The sequence below is a fragment of the Leptonychotes weddellii genome, chromosome 6, assembly GCF_054177405.1.
Source record: "Leptonychotes weddellii isolate Sample4059 chromosome 6, ASM5417740v2, whole genome shotgun sequence".
Lineage (NCBI taxonomy): Eukaryota > Metazoa > Chordata > Mammalia > Carnivora > Phocidae > Leptonychotes > Leptonychotes weddellii.
Window position 1 is genome coordinate 12,292,167 of NC_138374.1, and position 16,997 is coordinate 12,309,163.

The 16,997-nt window shown below is 39.5% G+C and overlaps 1 protein-coding gene across 1 annotated transcript in view; it reads left to right on the forward strand.

Annotated features, from left to right (window-relative positions):
- Nucleotides 1-218: 218 nt before the first annotated feature.
- The window catches only part of PDZD8 (PDZ domain containing 8), a 78,502-nt gene continuing 61,723 nt past the window's right edge, over nucleotides 219-16,997 (forward strand). Inside the window, exon 1 of the mRNA XM_081823429.1 lies at nucleotides 219-1,330. Within this exon, the coding sequence (XP_081679555.1) occupies nucleotides 459-1,330 (872 nt within the window). The 5' untranslated portion in view covers nucleotides 219-458. The remainder of the gene's footprint in view (nucleotides 1,331-16,997) is intronic.

The window sequence follows — 16,997 nt, forward strand, 5'->3', positions numbered from 1 at the left end:
CGTGGACCGCGGGGGGAATGGAATGTTGGCGAGGGGGGCGGGGCTGGAAGGGCGCCTGGGAGGTGAACTGGGAGCCGCATACGCGCGCCCCGGCGCCGGGTGCCAGGCGACACCGCCGGGAGCGAGCACGCCCCTGACGTCACGCGCCGTTCGTCCAATGAGCACAGGCCGGAGGGAGTGCCGTTCCGCCCCCTCCGGCCCGCCGCCGCCGCCGCCGTCGCGGCTGCCGCCGGCACAGCAGCAGCCTCCGGGAGTGTCTGAGGAGTCGCGGGCCGCTGCGGACTCCGGCGCCGCACCGCGCCCGCCGGAGCCGCCGGACGAGGCCCAGGGAGCCGCTCGCCCCAGCCCCGCCGCCCGATGTCCTCAAGATGGAGGCAGCGGGGGCGGCGACGTGAGGAGAGCGGCGCTGTGGGCGCGGGAGCAGGGGCCCGGGTGGCCCGGGCGGAGGCGGTGCCGGGATGGGGCTGCTGCTCATGATTCTGGCGTCGGCCGTGCTGGGCTCCTTCCTCACGCTCCTCACCCAGTTCTTGCTGCTGTACCGCAAACAGCCCGAGCCGCTGCCGGACGAGGCGGCCCGCGCGGGCGACGGCTTCCGCTACATCAAGCCGGTGCCGGGCCTGGCCCTGAGGGAGTACCTTTATGGCGGCGGCGGGGCTGAGGAGCCCTCCGGCGGGCCCCCCGAGGGCGGCGCGACCCCGGCCCCGGCTCCCGAGACCCCCGCCCCGCCGACGCGGGAGACCTGCTACTTCCTCAACGCCACCATCCTGTTCCTGTTCCGGGAGCTGCGGGACACAGCGCTGGCTCGCCGCTGGGTCACCAAGAAGATCAAGGTGGAGTTCGAGGAGCTGCTGCAGACCAAGACGGCGGGGCGCCTGCTGGAGGGGCTGAGCCTGCGGGACGTGTTCCTGGGCGAGACGGTGCCCTTCATCAAGACCATCCGGCTCCTCCGGCCGGTGGTGCCCTCGGCCAGCGGGGAGTCGGACGGCCCCGAGGGGGAGACGCTGCCCGCCACCTCCCCCGAGGAGCTGGCCTTCGAGGCGGAGGTGGAGTACAACGGGGGCTTCCACCTGGCCATCGACGTGGACTTGGTCTTCGGCAAGTCCGCCTACCTGTTCGTCAAGTTGTCCCGAGTGGTGGGGAGGCTGCGCTGCGTCTTCACTCGCGTGCCCTTCACCCACTGGTTCTTCTCCTTCGTGGAGGACCCGCTGATCGACTTCGAGGTGCGCTCCCAGTTTGAAGGGCGGCCTATGCCCCAGCTTACCTCCATCATCGTTAATCAGCTCAAGAAGATCATCAAGCGCAAGCACACTCTTCCGAGTTACAAGATCAGGTGAGAGGGAGGGAGGTGGGGGAAAGATACCCTGCCGGCGCCCGGGCCTAGCTGCCAAGAAGTCGGGCCTGGGCGGGATGCTGCTGCCTGCGTGGAATGGGAAGGCCAAAGGCGCATCCCCAGCCCCTGCTTTTCCAGGGATCTCCCCAACCCTGGCCGGACAGGACCCGGGAGGAAGGCGAGTAGTGCACACATTCTTTGCTTCCAGAGGGCATCAGTATGAGCCAGAAGCCTTCTCGCGTGTTCGTGGGCACTCAGGGTGCTGTCAGCGTGGGTAGGAGCAGCATGTTGAAAATGTAAGGGCAGTCCCCCTAATCCCCAGGAACGGCAGTCTCCCTAGTCCCCAGGAGTCGGTTTTGGGGCCGGTGAGAAACTGTTCCTGTATGTGGTTGAGGCATTGAGGGCGGTTTTGCAGCATCACCTTGACCACATTGAGAAATTGTTCCCGGACCCAAAGTACCGGCGTGAGAAAGAAGTGTGCGGATAGCCCGAGGCTGTTGTATTTTGCAGCTGCAGGCCACTTTTGCAGTGGCGCTTTGCCAACTTTCAGGGCAGAGATGTAGTGTCTGTTGTAAAGGAATATTTTCCCACAGCAAACTGAAAACCAGTTGGGAGCCTATACATACCGTAGTTCTCTGTAGATTTTGTGTTAATGTCATCCTCCCCTTTGGGGTAGGTTCTGTAGCACAGACCTAGATTCTGCTCCTCACGTATCAACTCTGGCTGCAAGTTTCTCACACGGTACCTGAGATCACCCTGCAGATGGAATTTTAATGATAGGTAGTGATTTTAACTTTTTAAAGCTCTCCTGTATGTGGTGGCTTAATTTTATGTAGTATACTGTTTTGATTAATGGGCAAGGGTTTTTTGTTTTTGGTGTTTTGGGTTTTTTTTAATATCATAGAAGAAGTGGAAAGGGAAAGAAAGTTTTGTAAGGATAGGGGCTTCATCTACTTTGGTCTGAATTGTTGGAGTGGAAAGGGTCATACATGGCTGTTTCTTCAAAATCAGCTGAATTTTTTATCACTTTCTGTCCTCTGATTTTCTGTTCATTAAAATGACTCTAGGATTTTATCAGTCTGGTGTTTGCCTTACTTAGTGCCCTCTAGTTGCATATTTCTAGATCACTAGTTTTCTACCAAAGTGTCAAGCAACAGTGACCCAGGTAATCCAGAGATATTTTATGTTTGGGTTTGTAATGGATTATTGACTTGTGTATGTGGCAGATACGCCTTACTAATTATGTTTTGTTTAGGCTAATAGCATAGAGTGACAGCTTAAAACTGTTGAGTGGCAGGAGAAATTTAATTTATAATGGATATATTTCCATAGATTTGCAGAAGGTGGTGAACTGGTTGTTCGCTGTGTTTGATTTCCCATTCTGTGAAGTAGAACATACTTTATGAAACCTGCTCTTCAAGCTTTGGAATGTAAGTGACTAAATTATAAATGAGTTCTGGTATTTATTTAACCCGTGAGATGTTTATTTATGGCAGTGTGTTGCTAAGAAAGTAATGAGAAAAAGTTACAGATTTTTGGTATTCTGTTTTCTGGGTAACTTTCAGGTAATAAAATTTGACTAAATTATTATTTGGGGGGGTTATTGCAGAATAGCCAATGGCAATGAGGTTGGATATCATTTTGAGGGTTTGTTTTTTTTTTAACGTAGACTTGGAATTCAGTTAAATCTGAAGGAAATTATGAATAGCAGTTTTGGAGACATTAGTAGGTTTTATTGCATTGAAGGAACTTTATATCATTTAATAGCATCACCATTTAAAGTACAGTAAAATTGCTTTCATTTACTATATCTGAAGGGGTTTTTTAAAAACATAGCATGTGTCTGGTTATGTATGATAGTTCAAATTTTAAACCTTACACATTAAACGGTCACCTCCAGAAATGTATGTTTGTGCTCTTTATATTAGAAGGCATTTCGGTGGTAAATCAGTAAATACTAACAGAACTTATTAGTTAATCTGCAAATATTTGTTGTACACCTGCTATGTGCTTATCATTGTTTCAGTGTTGGGGCTTCAATACTGAACAGCCTCAACCATTGTGGAGCCTAAAGTTTAATGAGAACTGAATTAGCAGTACTTAATATGATTTAACTAGAATGTGATTGATTGGAGGGTTGAAGTAACTAGGCAGCTGATTTTAGTTAAGTAAAAGAAAATAATAGAAGTGTGAAGATGAAATGGGCTGCTCTAGGAAGTGTTGAGTTCTCTTGTCTATGTAGCTTTTCTGCCAGAAGTATTTTAAGCTACTGATGTTGTGGAGCAGATTCAGATTTCAGTTAAGAGAGTGAATTAAAATACATTTAAGATGTATCACAATTCTCATAATGAGAATTAAAGTAGCTATTGTTTACCCTTTTATATAGATGAGAGAGTAGTGCTCAGAGTAGTTACATAACTTGCTTGAAGTCACACAGCTGTTATGTAGTAAAATCCAGCCCTGATAAAGCCAAAGCTACCTTTTTTCCTTCAACTCTGTCACCTTGTTCTTAAGGTTTTATTTTTTGTTTTTTTAAGTATGCTATCAATATAACATATATGGAGGTACTTTTACAAATCAACTGAGAACTCTGAGAAGAGTGTAACTAAAGATTTTTTTTCTTAAATTGAAAATTTTGAGAGCAGATCCTTTTTTGTTTTGTTTTGTTTAAAGATTTTATTTATTTATTTGACAGAGAGAGAGAACAAGTAGGCAGAGAGACAGGCAGAGGGAGAGGGAGAAGCAGGCTCCCCGCCGAGCAGGGAGCCCGATGCGGGGCTCGATCCCAGGACCCTGGGATCATGACCTGAGCCGAAGGCAGCTGCTTAACCAACTGAGCCACCCAGGCACCCCTGAGAGCAGATCCTTTAAAGGTTTAATCTTTGGGTGCTGCCCCACTAGTATTTCTTTTTTAATCCAGCAGATTTTGTTTCCAAATAGAAGGTCTGCTAGTTTATCCTTTTTAGCCATCTAATCTACTTAGAGCTAAAGCAGTAAAGAAAATTGTATTGAGTCTTAGTATCCTTTGGCACTTTAATTATTATATAACAGAAATACCTTACCAGTTAACATTGTTGTCACTTCTCCCCACCCTTTATTTGTTTTTCCATTTCATGTTTCTAAAGTGAAAGTGGCCTGTGAGGAATGCCAGTTCCTGATGTCTCAATCTAGAGATTCGAAGGAGTTCAAGTGGTTGCTTTCTAAGGATTGTGAAGATTAACACTTCATTTTACCCAACTAACATAGTTTGTAAAACATTATAATGTTTTTAAAAAATGAATTATAATATGTATACATTTTCCACATATTTAGTTTTACTAATATAATTCTAAATTCATCTCCCTCAAATGCTGTTTTGAACTTTTTCCCTAAAATAGTAAATTAAAGTACTAGTATGGGGGGGGGGGGTTTACCAGGTTTTTTTTTTTTTTTTTAATTAACTCAAAAATTAGTCTTCAGGAAAGAAAGATTACCACTAATATTTATGATTATATGGAGAATCCATCTTCATTGTGAAATCTGTGTAATGGTCCAGGGTTGGGAGTCAGAGACTTGAGATTCTTACTGATGCTTCTCTTCCTAGACTGTTACTGCTGTGTTTTAGCACTGATTGCATACTGAAAGGCCATATTCAGTTTGCAGGTACTTTTTATTTGGCCTCATGGTATTTTTCTGTTGTTGTTTCGTAATTGCCAATATTTAAAAAGGGAAGATTTTGCATGATTTGGATTTCTGGCTTCTTTTAGGAAACATTGGAAGATCTTGTTCACCAGGCCTGGATTCCTTATAGCAATAACAGGATGGAGAGATAGGTCTGGTAGCAGCTGCAGGAAGTTCTTATGCATAGTTTATAGTCCCCACCTACTTACTAATGGTAGTTGTCTGGCCTGGCATCATATGAATTTGAGATCCTTTCTAAATAGGGAGTAATACTATTGCTAACCAGTGAAAATGGGAAGAGTTAATAGCTGGATAGTAAAGGGTGATAATTATTACCTTTCTTTAAATATTATTATCTTTCAAGGGACTTTCATTGAGCAATTTTATTTTATAAAAGACTTCGATATAATGTTGAATTAAAAAAAATCATTCTACCAGAATTTTTTTAAAAAGCCCTTGAAACATTTTTCGTTCTCTGCAGTACAGTGGTAGTAAGTACATAGTGGCCGTTTTTCACTTGAGTATGGTGGATTTTTGTTTTAGTGTGAAGTGGGATCATTAACTATGTAAGGATATACTAATCTGATCTACAAATAAAGGAGACAACTACTTGTTGATATTTGAATTTGATGAATGCATGTGAACAAATATTTGGGGGAAAACTTCACTCTTCAGATTCATAGAATATCTTTTGAACATGGCTGTTTTTGTCATAACTGTTCTGTTCTTTTACCCCTGAAAAGCTTTGTGCTGTATACATTTGTGGAAATTTTTCAAATATTCCTACTGACTAAAGACCAAGGAGGACCACTGTCCCATCAAAGGCAAGGACTGGGCTGTATTTAGTTAGGTAGGCTTTTTAGCATGTTTTAATTTACCTATATCTTCTCTAAGTATACCATTTATTTCAGAGAACTAAATTAGGCTTGGTCTGGAAAGCCTCATGCTCTATAATGTGGTCTGTAATTATTTTTTCTTTGTCTTCTGAGATGAGGAAGAAAAACATTTACTCTTACTGTTAATTATAGCTTTTTCATTTTACTGATTATTTGAAGTAAAGTTTTTTTTTTTAAGATTTATTTATTTTAGAGAGAGAGTGTGAGCACATGAGTGGGAGGGGCAGAGGGAGAGGGAGAGAGAATCTCAAGCAGACTCCAAGCTGAGCATGAGCCTGACACAGGGCTTGATCTCACGACCCTGAGATCGTGACTTGAGCTGAAACCAAGAGTCAGACACTGAACCAACTAAGCCACCCAGGCCCCCTGTAAAGATGGTTTGAGTAATCATGTCTTAAAAACTTCCAAAGTAAATTTACTGAAAGCTGACAAAATCATTTGCAAGTGTCATGTACTGTATTTATTCACTTACTCTTTCATATACTTTATATGGACAACTTTTAAAAGGTGTGTTAGGCTGGAAAATATTTTACCATAGCTTCCAAAATCCTTAGTGATTGTAGGAATCATAGTTTTACTTACTAAAGTTAGTAGGAAATACAACCTTTGATACTTTGGGAGAGTATAGACAGGGACATTATTGTATCACGGTAGCTATTCTGGAGTCATGATGGAGCAGAAGATGAATATCTGCATAAAAAGAATTGAAAGATCATTGTCTTAGATAAATAAAATCATTTTTAAAATACTTATTTTCAGTAACTGTTTCCTGAAGACTAGCATACCTAGTGTTATGGTAGGTGTGGTGAAGGATAAAAATGGTTATAACATAGTTCATGCTTTTAAGCTGGTTAATCTTTCTGGAGAAAACAGAGAACAATTGAAGCTCATTATAATGGCATCTTGGATATATTTGAGACCTTACGTTTTGTGAGGAACAGGAAGAGGAAAGATCAGTATCTCTGCTGATGACTGTCCTATAACATTTTGTGACCTTAGATCCTTGGAACACCTAAGTATACTCCCATTAATGCTGGTTTTACTTCTTTCAAGTTAGGTTTTCTTAAGCTTTTTTGAATTATTGTTGATTTGGGCATTTATAACACTTTAGATGGAAAATAACCATATTGATAAATTAAATCTTTGCTCTAGAAACTTGGTTCACACATTGAAGGGAGAAGAGTAATTATGAGGAGACTATTAGATTCTCATGAGTAACGTGCATGCCTGCTGGCTGTCCAGGAAAACCCCAGTTAGTTTCTGAAAATAGCCAAAGCAGATCATTATAAAGTAGATTGTATGGGAGGAGCATACCTACTGATCAAACACTTAATATTGATTTATAAATATCACTAATGATCTATCATATGAGGCACAGGCAAGGATAATAAAATCAGTTTGCTAACTATATGCCAGGGACTGCGTGGGCAGTTCGGTACACTTGCTGCCTCAGTAGTTAGAACTACCGCGTGGGAGAGTTAGGATCTCATTTTTACAGATGTGGAAACTTGAGACTTAGAGGGGGTTAGTGACTTTCTCAAAGAAAGAGCCTTGACTTCAAAGCTCATGCTGTGTTTTTTCTGTAGAGGTAAACCAACTGTTACTCTAAAACAAGCTGATGTTAGTCCTTTGAGTTAAGAATGGTTTTTACATTTTTAAACTTCACATTTAGAGTTGCTCAAAGAAGAAGAAGAATATGAGACAGATCATATGCACCCACAGATTCTAAAATATTTACTATCTGGCCCTTTGTAAAAAAAAAAAGTTTGCTTTAAACGTTTAAACAAAAAAACCTAAAAAACAAGACAAAAACCATACTTAAGTGCCTACAGAAAAGGAGCAGATGTACATAGATGTTGAAAGGTACTTTTAAGCCTTTTGAGGGTTTTATCTTTTTGGATTTTGGAAAGCTAATGAGAATTGTGGCGCTCTGCAGAAAAATGCATGAACAGATTTTCATGTAATTTCATGAAATTTATGGTGTGCTTAGGGTGCTTAGACTCCAGGTTGAGTAATAAGCACAGACAGAAGGATACAACTTTGTTGCCATAAGTATAACTAAAACTAACATGGTTAAATATTAAGCACTTTAATAATTGTGTTGGCCTTCTTAGAAGGTATACAGGACTCATATGGCTCAGACATTCCTAAAAAATCTCTATCCAAGGAAGTATAACCAGTCTCGCTCTCTCTTTCTCTTTTTTTTTCCAAAACCCTCTTAGTAAGATTCCCTGTAGCAGACTGAGGCTTTTTGAATCAGTTGTTCAGTAAGAATATTTGACATTTAAAGTTAAGAGTTTCTACCACCCAATACCATGTTTAGAAGTTAAATATTGACCTGACATTTCTTCCTATCAAATTCTCTATTTTCTCAGAACAGTGTCACCAGGAAACAAGTGCTATTAAATCCCTTTGTTCCATTACTAGAGTCATAGGACCTACCGACACTTGGCATGGCATCAGAGCACATCATACTTCACTAGAAAGTCATAAAGCAACTACCTAGTTATTAGTACAGGTTTTACAGAAGTTTAGTTTGAAAATGTTTCTTGCCAAATTGCTAAGACTTACATAAAACCACATACGTACTGTACTTGTACCAGAGAAAATGGAGGAATACGTGTTAATTATTTATCTTCAGATAAGTGGAAATGCAGGTGCTAAGGAGAGACTGTCACTGTTATTGGATTTATTTTATTTTTGGGGGTTGCAGCTATAGAGAAGTGCTTAAATTGTCTATTCCAGTCAATAGAGCTTTGGGGTAATATGTGCCTGACTTTAGCACTCTCCCAAGCAAGAGCCCTGAACAAGAGGCCTTCTCTTCCCTAGTCTCAATTTCCATATCTGTAAAATGGAAATGGAAATAATATCTATCTAATGTAGAGATATTAAATGTCACATATATGCTATCTACTGAATAAACGTATCTTCCCTTTAGTAACTAATTGAATATACACATTTATTGATTATCCTACATCTGTCAGACTTTTTACTCAAGATATGTCAGGCATTTGCTAGGTGACACATTAAACTTGTTTCCCCTTTCAAAGGAATGATAAGCTCATTGTAAAAATGCAAATAGAAAATATGAAATATCAAAGTGAAAAATCTACTGTAATATCTTAAAATGGTTAAATTCAGGGACTATTCTTCCATACTTTTTCTTAAATATATTCTAATTTTTTATTAATTAATAAAAATAGGATCATCCCATTCTTAGCATCTTGCCCTTTTTTTAAACTTACTATATCTCGGCTTTTCTAAATATACCTACTTCATTTGTTTTAACGGGTTCTTAGAATTACATTGATCAGAAGTACTATAAGTGAACCAATTCCTTATTGATTTTCCTCATGTTTCTAACTAATATAAATAATGATACCATAAACATCCTTCTACCTATATCTTTGTAGATATTAGGTTTTTTCTTCTGATGTTTCTTCAGGTTGTTTTTTGTTTGCTATATTTTTTGCAAATGCTCAAATAGTATTTAGGAACATAAAGAAGTTGAAAATGTACTCCTCTCCCTTTTAATTTCATCCCCCAATATATCCACTGTTAAGTTTGATGTGTACACCTAACTCTATGCTCAGACACATATTCAGACCTCTTGCATGCTGAGGAGGTTCCTCTCTCTCTCTCTCCTTTTTCCTCTCCCATCTTCTCTCCCTCTTTCCTTAACAATAAAATGGGGGAGTATATTATAAATGTCACCCGGCAAATTGGTTTGTAAGAGTAACATGGATATCCCTCCCGGCAGTTTGTATGGGTCTCTCATTCACCACTTCATTTCACTCCTGGCTGCATCTCCAGCTTTGACCTTACCTTCTATAACTCTTCCTTTCACTTAGTCTCTTCCGGCCTCCTGGCTGTTCTCACACTCCACGCATGCGCCCATCACAAGGGCTTTCCTAGTTTTTCGTTAATAATGTTTTTCCCACAGAGAGCCAAAGAGCTCACACCATTTTTCATGTCCCTGCTGAAATACCATCTTTTGACTGTCCTATATGAAAAAGCACGTTAGCCCTTTAAATGCCAGACCTTTTCTTTTTGTATAAACTTTTTATTGACATATATATATGTGTGTGCGTGTGTGTGTCTGTGTAGCTAGAAACTGCCCAACTCCTAAGTGTATGCTTGATAAATTTTCACAAAGTAAACTTAGCTATGTAACTGAAGTGCTGGAATTTTGAATTCTACCTCTAAAGAGCTCTGTATTCTTTGACTTTCATAAACAGATGTACAGAACATATTTTAACCTTCTTTTTTTAATGGTGGAAGGTTGTTATTATAAACACAGTTAGGCTGCTGATATGTAACCTAATTCTGATTGTAAAATAAATATGGAAGAGGAGTGCCACCTCCCTTTACAAACATACACACGCACACAAATTATGCTGATTGAAGTCTCCAGCAGTTCACAGTGCTGAGTTAAGGTCTGTTGGGCACTTTAGGGGCACCAGCTCTCCTCTCATTTCCACAAAAACAAAACATGAATGTGTTTGCAACCTTCTCTGACACTCCAGAAACTGTGGCTTTTAATTTCACATTCTTAGGAAAGGTCAATATAGACAAACTCTAGATGATCCTTTCCTTGGACTGATATAGAATAACAATAAAACTAATTTTCACTGGTCTGGTGCATAATTAGCAATTTTCATGAAACCAGCAGAATGCTTTAGTACATGTATTTCTTCTCTAATCAACACATTGGGTGTTTATGCCCATGAATTCTTCATGTATTGTCGGGAGGATGGAGGTGATGATATGGTGGGTGGAGTACTGGGATGTTTGTGTTTTGGTTTGCATAGCTCTGAGAAAAGAGCTAGAAAATGTCCCACTGCCCAGCATAATTAGTTCTTGTTGGTATGTACTTAAAAACAAGAATACTAGGGGGCGGCTGGGTGGCTCAGTCGGTTAAGCATCTGACTCTTGATCTCAGCTCAGTTCTTGATCTCAGGGTCATGAGTCCAAGCGCCCCAATACTACACTGGGCCTGGAGCCTACTTAACAAACAGACAGACAAACAAGAATACTATGATTAGCACAGTAAAAATGTTTTGGTTGGGCTTTTTCCTTTGTATTAAGTATCTGTATGCATACTTGGTTCAGTGGTAAGGTACATTGCCAGTTAAACAGGTATTTGTGACCTCAGTATGTTTAGAAACATACTTGTTTCTAACATAGAAACATAGAAACATACTTGTACATACTTGTACAGAAACAAACATTGTTGTAGGATCAACTCCCATATCCTACCTGTATAATCTGCAATTATAAGTGACTACTGTTTTTTGCTATAAAATCTTAATAATAATGAAGACATATTTCTATTTAGTAGCTGGCTACAAAAATCTATATTTTAAAAAAGAACTGGGTTCTGTTCTTAGATACAGGCATTTCATGCAGACATCAATATCTACTAAATAGTGCATCTGGCGTTAGTGTTGTGTGCTTACTGTCCTTTTCACACAATAGTCTTTCATATATACTCGATTATACTCCTACTCATCACTAAGGATGATTGTGGTTGCTGACTACACAGTCTTGCTACCTTAGTTATTTGGTCAAGCAAGTAAATAATTCAGAGCTTTTAGTTCTGTGAAACTTGCTGTGGTTGAAGTAAGAGCCATTCTATTATAGCTAATTTCACTGTATAATAATCATTTTTTAAATGCACTGAAAACCTCATTTTCTTACCGTAAGTATAATATTCTGTAAGATTTAGGACAGGTGATGTCTGGTCTTTTCTAATATTTGGAAAGGTCATTAGCTCTCAGTATTTAACTTTGGGTTTTAAACAGGACTAACGTGCCAACTTTTGACATGGAAAGAATTTAAATGTAGCAAACTACGCATCCTTCATTTATTAATACTGGAGTGGTAGATAGTACAGATTGAATTTAGTTCTGGCATTTTGAAATTAGTCAAGTTTAAGGAGAAAATTCCCGACAGTCATAGTCTGTAATAAAGCCCATAAATACAATTTATCTAAATTACAGGCCATATTTTAGTAAATTGTTTATTTAAAATATGAGTATATTATTCAAAATGTTTGGATTTTTTAGTGCTATAGACTTAGGATTTGGACTTGTTATTCCGAGAATCATGCCAGTCAACAGGCATTTATTAGACCAGACTCTGTGGTAATAATTGTTGGAGCCTTGGGGATACTTTGTGCTCTTAAGGTTTCTCGAAGGTAACTCAGCCTCTTTGTCTTGAAACAATAGGATTAGATGACTGGGAGTTTCTCTTTTACTTCTGGAATTACTGTTGATTTTGTTGATTTAGTGTATTTTTAGGCAAGTCATGCAACTTGTTATTTTGAAGGCTTAATGAAATAAAAATTAAAGTTTTAAAAATTCTAAGAAAAAGGAATTATGTAATTGTGAAGTGGCATTATTATTCACTTATCTGTTATTTTTGCAGAGGTCTCATGTAGGGATTTCTCTCAAATATGCAACTACAAATCATCTTAAAAATACTTAAGTAAAAATTTAATAAGTTCCAACTTTAGGTAAGAGAAACAGAGATACAGATAATATTAAAGCATTTATGTTTCAGAATATGCTTTGCTACTTTTATTTGGATAGAGAAAAAATTAGGAGAAAGCTGGACAGATATATAACGTTAAAGTATTAACTTTTCTCCTTATTTCTCTTGTTCAGATCTTTTGCTGTTCCTTCATGTCTTGAATGGAGTTTTTGTCTATTTGATACATCTCACTGGCTTAAGATCAGACATTTGTATTACATACTTCATTGTTTATGTCTTTACCATAGTAGAGAAGTGATAATTTTACTTTAAGATGTTTTCTCTTTCCCATTCCACTAGACTTAAGAAGAGATTCAGTTTACTCTGTGTTTGTACCATCTTTGACCAGGGCACTATACACTCTAAAGGGAATTAGTGCTAAGAGGGAATAAATAAAACAGCCCTTCCTTTGAGAAATTTTTTTTAATCCAGTACTGAGAAACAATGTACTTAAAGTAAGATGGTGGGTTAGAACTTAGAATTTAAGAATTGCCATGATAGCTGTTAACCTTCTAACTTAAGTGGTTTTCAGAGTATGGCTTGGGACCGCTTTGGATTTCCAAGACCCTTGCAGAAGGGGTCTACCATGTCAAAACCATTCTCATAATAATACAAAAATGCTATTTGCCTTTTTCAGTCTCATTCTTTCAAGTGTTTTCCCAGGATGATGTCATCATCCTGACAGCAAATGGAATGTGAACTTGTGAGCTTGTGTATTCTTGTGTTTAAAATAGTGTTATTTTGGGGGGCACCTGGGTGGCTCAGTCGGTTAAGCATCTGCCTTCAGCTCAGGTCATGATCCCCAGGTCCTGGAATCCAGCCCTGCATCTGGCTCCCTGCTCAGTGGGGAGCCTGCTTCTCCCTCTCCCTCTGCCTCCCGCTCCCCCTGCTTGTGCTCTCTCTCTGTGTGTCAAATAAATAAAAATTTTTTTTTTTTTTTAAGAAAAACAATTGGTCTTTGGATTCCTTGATTTTTTAAAATGTGTAGGGGTCCTGTGAACAAAATATTTGAGAACTGCTGATCTGATCTCATTTATTTTTACCATATGGGAAGGAGATACCCCTGTTGCCTCACTTTCTGAGTCAGCTTTAATGAACATTACATACATATATTATTTTCAGTTGATTTATAGTATTTAATTCTTGGTGTTGTAAGCAGTACAGGTTTGAGTGGATCTGTTGCAGTTATGATTATGAAAGCCACTTGAACTTCCTCATCCTTAGTTTCTTCATATGTAAATAAGACTTACAATGCTACACATTGTTATGAAGTCATGAGAATCAAGGATGTATATGAAAGTATTATATCATTCACAGACATGCTAGAAATCAATAAAGTAGTAATTTTTGTATTCTTTTTTTTTTTTTTTTAAGATTTTATTTATTTGAGAGAGAGAATGAGAGAGAGCACATGAGAGGGGGGAGGGTCAGAGGGAGAAGCAGACTCCCTGCTGAGCAGGGAGCCTGATGCGGGACTCGATCCCGGGACTCCAGGATCATGACCTGAGCCGAAGGCAGTCGCTCAACCAACTGAGCCACCCAGGCGCCCTAATTTTTGTATTCTTTTATTCACAGGTGTGTGTTGAGGGAGCTGGTAGAGAGGAGTAGGAGTTTGGATTTGAGGACAGTTCTTTTCTCCCCCAGCTTTGTGAAAGCTGAGAATTTCAGTTTTATTGATCATAGGCTATGGTAAGGGACCCTCACATGTGAGTTGTGATGAACATAAAAAGATACGAGATTTATCAGACATGGTCAAGAGGATTACTTTGGTTGCCTGAGTGGCTCATCTCATTTGATACTGTATCTCTCCCGTGCATAGGATATCAGTTAACATTGAACTCAAGGTGAGTTCTGTTATGAGGGACCTGCAGCCTCTGTTATCACTCTTTTGTTCAGTGTATACAGTGTATATATAAAACCACATCAGAAAATTGTGAAGAATTTTAGATCTTGATTCTTCTATGCAGAATTAGGAGTTTGGACAAAAGTGAATATTTCATATTAAGTAGAGGGTAGGTGGATGATTGGGAAGTTTTTATAACCGTGTTTGTTGTCATTCTTATTAGTTTCATAACTATTCATGGATGCCTTTTTCTCCTTACGAGCACAGGAATTAAAATCACTTTCCCAAGTATAGACTCTGTCAGCGTGGTACGCACCCAGGAATTCCATAAATAGAACAATTCTCCATAGGCTTCCATAAGTCAGTGTCTTACTATATTCAGCTTTAATATATGCTTTAGTTACAAAGCTTAATGATGCAGAGGTAGAAAAGTAACGCCTAAGGTAGGGAGGCATGCTGGCTATTATTAGTTTCCTTGCACTTGCAAGTTGATATCTTCAGAAAGAACACAATTTTTAAAAAAATCAACTGGTACGATGACTGAGATCATGGCCATGTGGAATCTAAAGTCCAAGGAAGGCCAACAGCTATGACCTTGAACATCATACTTGGTGAATGCTGACTCCTGAAATGGTTCTTTGTGGAAGGGAAGGAGTTTGCTCTGTGGTTAGGTCTCTAGGAGACCAACCTTAAAATAGGTAAATACAAAGTTTGATAGGAAATATTTCTAGAGCACCTCCCAGTGCTTAATGCTTTATGTGAACCTTCTCATCTAATCCTTACAATAACCCTATAAGATAGGTAATAATTATTATCTTACTTTTACAGATGAAGAAACTGAGGCTCTCAAAGTTGAAGCGGCTTGCCCAAGGTCTTAAAGTTAGCAGATGTAAGAACCAAAATTCAAAACCAAGCACTGACTCTAAAACCTGTGTGCTTAACACTGCTTTAAACTGCCTTGTCAAAAAGAAGCTGAGGAGTAAGGGATGCCAAATGCTTTTTATTATTTCACGTAATTCTTATAACAGCTCTGTCAGCTGGGTGTAATTATTATCCTCCTTTTTCATATGAGGAAACTGAAGCTTAAAGTCTGAGTATGCTCAAGGTTATGTTGCTAGGAAGTGGCAGAACAGGATTCCAAGCCAAGCTATGTTCAAGCTCCAAAGTCTGCTCTTACCCACTCTTCTCCAGTAGCTGTCATGTGTGTTTCTTTTCTCCAGGCAACTCACAATTTAGTTGGGAAGAGGGGGTGGTGTGAAGGGAAAACTAGAGAGAAAGAGACAAGGAAACAGGGTGATGAGCGCATAGTAGAGGTATGTGTAAAGTGCTTTTAGAACACAGGTGAGGAAGTGATACTGGGTGGAGGGGACAGTTTACAGAGAGGAGGTGACTTTCTGAAGTAGAATTTGAATGGTGGAAGGAGCTTACCATGGGGGACTAGTTATAAGTGGTTAGCAGGCAAACAGTCTCTCAGGAGAAATAATATGGCAATACTAACCCTGGTAAGCATGGAGGAGTTTCCTTCATGAATTGTCTTTTTAATGTAATATCAAATTGTTTAAGTAAAATTGAAAATTTGCAATTTAGTTTCATGGTTTACTAATAGAGAAAATTAAGAGTGTTTTGAACCACTTATACTTTGTTTTCTCTCTAACTTGTATGTAGTTTTGTGTTAGTGTGCCATACTTTGTATAATAATGTGTGCCAGAAGAGTTATGGCCAATTGAGGTTTTGTAATGATACTTAAATGCAGCAGGGGAACTCATTATTTAAAGGAATACTAAGATACCTCTGAAGAATGACAAATGAAACATTTTGAAAATGATCACCCCTGCTTTGTCTAGTTTAGGTATTTGGTTTAGGAGAATTTGGAGCACACTTAGATTTTTTTAGTTCCTAATGTGAGAGAGCCAAGACTGTCAGACTGAAAGGCAAAAACCACACAGAACTCCCAATTGCCTCTTGAGAACTGCTTGTTCTACTCTCTTCCTTAGGCAGGATGTAGTGTTGTTTGTATTCCTGAACATGAAATAAGACTATAGTCTCTGAATGCCTAACTTTGGTCTCTGTATTCTCAAGTAAGCACATTTGTGGAAAGTCATGAGATTACATTTGAGCTGACCAGTTCTTTAGACACAGGGAGATGGGATAGAAGTATAGTGTTGGTGGGAGAAATAAAGGAACTGAATCAGGACATTGTATGGTTATCTTTAGGGATGCAGTGAGGTAAAGGGGAAACCAGTTTGATAAGACTCGGAAGAAAACCAGAATCTGTGTGTCTGGTACATGCCAGGAACTCCACTAGGTGTTTCACATGTGTGAATTCTCTAAGTCTTTGTAAAAGTCCTATGAGGTAGCTTTTTATTTAAAGAAACTGCAGGCTTTTGTTTTGTTTTTTAAAAATACTCTTTTTAAGAAGAGGAAACCTAATTTCAGAAACCACAGCCTTCTAAGTAACCAGTGAAAATCTGAGCCAGGCCAGTGGGCAACACAAAACAACAGTGGAAGAGACATCTTAGTAATACAATAGAGAGGAATGGAGGTGGAACGGATTAGTTGTGAGAAGGGAAAGAGTAAATAATGTAACTGCAGGTTCCCGAGTGTCTATGAAATCCACAGTGCCAGTAAGAAAATAGAAGAGGAGGAAGTTTAAAGAAAAGGTGTCTCATTTACTTTTAGGCATCAATATATAGAACTTGTAGAAACCGAGCAAATGATGTTGCTAAAAAAAGTA